The sequence below is a fragment of the Epinephelus moara genome, chromosome 10 (assembly GCF_006386435.1).
Source record: "Epinephelus moara isolate mb chromosome 10, YSFRI_EMoa_1.0, whole genome shotgun sequence".
Lineage (NCBI taxonomy): Eukaryota > Metazoa > Chordata > Actinopteri > Perciformes > Serranidae > Epinephelus > Epinephelus moara.
The window spans coordinates 18,655,263-18,660,247 of NC_065515.1; the positions used below are offsets into that span (position 1 = coordinate 18,655,263).

Here is a 4,985-nt window from a genome sequence, read left to right on the forward strand (position 1 = left end):
ATTAGAATAAATGCTAGCCTATATACACAATACACACCGTTCAGTAATGGATAATTACACAGGATAATACACACGTGGAGCTGAAGAACTGTACTGGAAAATATATAAATATTGCACAAGTAGGAAGTTGCACAGGATAGGCGCAAAGGGTAAATAAATATATACACAAATACAACAAACGCAGTTCTGATAACAACCGAAAGATGGCAGCATAAAACAGCTGTAAGAGTGGGCTCTCCTAGATTGCAACACGACTATGATGAACTGGCTGATGGATGACAAAGTACAGTTGTGGCTATCATATTTTCATGTTTCTCATTTTAAATTAACATTGCTTTTAAGTGCGATTTGAAAGATAGTTGATGATGTTTATGTTGGATATCAGAGTCAAAATCAAAATTGAAATTCCAAGTTGTTGTTTTTTCAGTAAACATGTCAAGGGGAAAATTAAGTTTTAAATCCAACTTGAAAAAATATATCCTTTAATTTATCAGAGAAATTGTTCTAAAATAAATGGGGACACAGTTACTTTGCACTCAATTCAATTCAATAGAAATGTATTTATCTCGAGGGAAATCCTTGTGCTAGAGAATGCTGCAAATTACAGTTACACTAAGTACAGTAACTACACTTTAGCTTTCACAACCAGTGGGTCCAGTTTTTAAAACAACAGAGTAATAAGTATCTGGCAAAATATTCAGATATACAAGATAAGAAGTGTTTTCAAGGAGCAAAAGAAAAAAAACAGTGCCTAATATAGTAACAATAGGAGTAAGATGAGTGCAAGTATTCTATTTAAATAGAGAAAAACAACCTTACTTGTGTTTCCATCTCTTATACAATTGCCACAGCCCAATAGAGAGGTTTTGGTATATGTTTTTATTTCTCACACTTTCTGTTCAGTCGCAGCCTACAGCTATTTACTGACACTCCCACTTCTTGTAAAAAGTAATGGTAATAACATCTTATTATTATGATAAATGCTATTTTTTGAAAATCAATAATAAATATTGACTGTGTACAAAAAAATATCCAGCAGCCATTTGGACACAACAGGCAAACGTGAGAGTATTGTATCAATAAACACACTCAATATCTACAAACCCATACAAGTCTATTCTCATTTGGTTCAGCCCCCCCTACAGTCTCACTCAAATGGTTTGTCCCTGTATATAATTCGCGCAGCTCGTCATTCAGCAACAGTCTGAACTCAGAGCTGCGATGAGATAAGACGAGGGGAGACACCACAATGGACAAGAGCACTTTAGAGGATGAACAGATGAAGTACGGTGTCTTTGCGTTCACTTCTCATAGAGTAGCTCATACATGACCTGACAGGGAAATAAACACTTCTAGGATTTAGTAGTAATACAGAGTTTATTTTTTATTTCTTTCTCTCTCAGTAGACTTTGTTGCTGTTGACTGGAAACAGCAATAAAATGCTGCCTTGGAAGAAGAACAAGTTCGACCTTATTGAGGAAGACAAGCAGTCCAAGCAGAAGGGCTATGCGGTGAGCCTCAACTACTCTGCGCTCACCTCTTTCGCAAAGTCCTGCCCCGAGAGCGCACTCAACAGGGTGGGAAGCATGTTCAAGTCCAAGAGGAAAAAGGTGAAGATCACCAGCGAGGACCCCACGTACACGGTGCTGTACCTGGGGAATGCCACCACCATCCAGTCCAAAGGGGACGGCTGCACGGACGTGGCGGTGAGCAAGATCTGGGGTAAGAGCGAGATGGGCAAGAACGGCACCAAGATGAGGCTGACCATCAGCTCGCAGGGCATCCGGATGGTGCATGTGGACGACAAAGCCAGGAGGCCGGGACACTTGTACTTGCTGCACCGGATAACCTACTGCGTCGCGGACCCGAGACTTCCCAAGATTTTCGCCTGGGTTTACAGGCACGAGATGAAGCACAAGGCCGTGATGCTGCGCTGTCACGCAGTGCTGGTGTCCAAGCCGGAGAAGGCAAAGGCTATGGCGCTGCTGCTGTACCAGACCTCGGCCACGGCGCTGGCTGAGTTCAAAAGACTAAAACGGAGGGACGATGCCAGGCACCAGCAGCAGCAGCTCATAGGGGAGCAAACCATCCCGTTGGTCCCCATCAGGAAGCTGCTGAACGGACAGTGTTACTACAAACCCCCGGTGGAGCGCAGCCGCAGCGCACCCAAACTGGGCTCCATCACAGAGGACTTGGTCGGGGAGGAGGAGGAGGAGAAGGCGATGCACTTTGAGTGTGAGGACATTCTGGACACGGAAGATGATTGTGTTGCCAACGGTAAACAGGAGTTGACTCAGATTATTAATGACTTGGGAGAGATGAGCATAGGAAACGATGTGCAGACACTGAAAGCTGACCTCAGAGTCACCAGACTTCTCTCTGGAGAGAGCACGGGGAGCGAGTCCTCCATTGAAAGCAACCAGGAGCCCCCTCCGCTCACTAATGGCTTTGAGGAGGTAAAGGTGCAGGAAATTGCCTGAATTATTTTAGACATTTCTGGGCGCCCTCTGTCTCGGTTGAGCCACGATGTCTCCACAAGAAACATTTCCTCTGTCGCTGTGTTGGAGAGTGTTTGTCTAATCTGGCGCCTCCACCACTGACTGAGAGGATCCAGAAAGAGAAATAAAGTTCTGGGACAATTACCGCACATGGACTCACGATTAGGCTACTGAATGATGTTTTAAGATTGTGTAAACACAGCAAAAAAAAAAAGGACAAACAAGTGCATGCCCATTTGAGAGATAACTGGTTGAACCGACAAAATCCCAGTGCGCCTCAGGACGCACGGCACTAATTCCATCTCTTTTATTTAAGAGGATTTGTTGTATCCTCAGGCTTGTTTACCCAACTTTTTTCTGTCTGTCTCTCTCTTAAAAGTGGCATTTTTCTGTTGAAAGATGCTCATCGTGATCCCAAAAAAACATTCCGTATTTAAAGCACGTTTTGTTCTTTCCCTTAAGTGGTTCAGTGGGTCTAAACAGGCATCCTTAATTTTCCTGTCAGGGCGCTTCTGTAACAGCCTGTTTCATTTACTTTACTTTGCACTGTTATGGAGTTCACTCGAGTATTATGTTGACTACATGTACATAATGTCTGTTGGTATGTTGTCTGAAACATAAATGTCATATCTTTGCTGTGCAAAAGAAAAAACACCTTTTATGTATTAAGATGTAAAGTAAGATGTTTAAAGTATAAATATGTTATTTTTTAAAAAGAAAATGTGGTTTGTTATGTGAACCTCATAGAATTATCAATAAAAAAGAAAATCATATAAAGTTGATGTGTACAGATTTGTGTTGGAAAACAAGCAGGCCACGTTTGGCTGCGGTGTTCTTTAATAGAAGTGGGGATTTACCTTGAGAGGCACAAATTGAGGTCAGATTTGCGGTGCTGAATAAAAGTTACGTGGAGGCTGCAAACACAGAAAGACAGTGCATTTCTCAGCTCTACAAGCTACAGGTATTAATGAGTGTTATCTCTGAAGAATCTGTGTTGTACATATACATTTCATTTATTAGTCTTGGCTGGTTCTTTGTCCTTTTTCCGTCAGCTTGCTTCCAGGGATCAGGCTGCACAACTTATTCAATTAAGGTACTGAAGGCCCATTCATTCTGGCTGGCCTCAGGGAAGCCAGGCCACACAGGGGGACGTCACCACAAACGCAAGCTGTTAGAACATCACATGGGTCCTTTAATGACAAGGTGGCTGAACCTCCAGAGGTCCTTTAACAACATACTGACTGTTATTTTATTTGCTATTACGTCTGTTCTCCTCTGGTGAGGCACCATGGAGAATCTCCTAAGGGCCAAAACAAGAGCTGTAAATCTACATACTGTAATGGTGCATGTATAGAATCACACACTCAGAGCCAGCAGTTGCATTTTGTTTACATTTTCCCTTCTTACTGGAGTCAGAGCAACTGCATTAGCTGTGTCAGTTACTTTGACTTAAAAATATCAGTTAAAAAATGGAAGTGACACAGACAAAAGACGAGGTTGCTTCCTTCTATAAATGCCAGCTTACTATCTGATACCTGCAGTGGCAGAGAGACAGAATCAGCTCTCACGCAGGCTCATGTGACCTGTGGTCAGGGAGGGATGTGACTTAGCAGCAGTGGCTGCTCTGAATGTGGAAGACCTCTCACTGTCATTATCACTTCCTTCTCACACAGCATCAGGCCTACGCACACGCCACACAGTCATTCAGACAGAACAGTCTCGACTGGAACACACTGATCCTGATGTACTGATGTAGCCATTAGTGATATGCGTCTGCACGGCTGGGGCTGCAACCCAAAATCCACAGCGTGCAGGAGACGCTCCCCCAGAGCCGGGCATATTCTCACTAAAACCACCGGCACTGACGCTGCACACTAACAGGGCTAAATAAGACATGAGGAGGGAGAAAACGGGCTTCCAGCTGCCCAGAGGAGGTGGATATGGGGATTGTTATCTGCACAGACAGTCTTTCACCAGCTGACTCAATCCCATTGGCCATGCTGAGGTATTCACTGAAAACAAAAACACTCCCACCATGGATTTAGAATGAGATCCAGAGACAGAAGGTTAATGTATTTCAGCCAGCGGTTGGTGAGTCCTATAAAAAGCTTCACAGCAGCTCATTATGAATTGATGTGCTTTCAGGAAAAACACACACACACACACACACACACACACACACACACACACACACATACACACATACACACGCTCTAAATTGTTGCTGTATTTGCGGCTTGTCAAACTGTGCATGTGAGTTGAAATAGCAACAGAAACCCACACAGTTTCTCTTCCTCATGTGGTGTGATGCCCTGTCTGTGCCAAGTGCAGACTCACAGAAGTTGCCCTTATGCTGCGAAGGTAGCATGACATCATTGCATGTGCCCACTTCAATGTAATTAGTGGACAGCCAGCGCCCTTACCACATAAACGTATAGACAGAGCAACAGGCCGCTTGCCTGCTGCTCCAGCTCTTTACAGCTGCTT

At 43.7% G+C, this 4,985-nt stretch overlaps 1 protein-coding gene across 2 annotated transcripts; it reads left to right on the forward strand.

Annotated features, from left to right (window-relative positions):
* Nucleotides 1–1,201: 1,201 nt before the first annotated feature.
* Nucleotides 1,202–3,273, forward strand: fam43a (family with sequence similarity 43 member A). 2 transcript variants are annotated; one of them, XM_050055631.1, is made up of 2 exons: nt 1,202–1,284; nt 1,404–3,273. In XM_050055631.1, the coding sequence occupies exon 2, from the start codon at nt 1,440–1,442 to the stop codon at nt 2,478–2,480; it is 1,041 nt and encodes a 346-aa protein (XP_049911588.1). In that variant the 5' UTR covers nt 1,202–1,284; nt 1,404–1,439; the 3' UTR covers nt 2,481–3,273. The 2 variants fall into 2 exon arrangements, with proteins under 2 accessions (XP_049911588.1, XP_049911589.1); XM_050055632.1 differs by having other exon boundaries at nt 1,407–3,273.
* Nucleotides 3,274–4,985: the final 1,712 nt, after the last annotated feature.

Excerpts from the sequence above, each read along its gene's own strand:
- fam43a (XM_050055631.1), top strand. The coding sequence starts at position 1,440 with ATGCTGCCTTGGAAGAAGAACAAGTTCGACCTTATTGAGGAAGACAAG.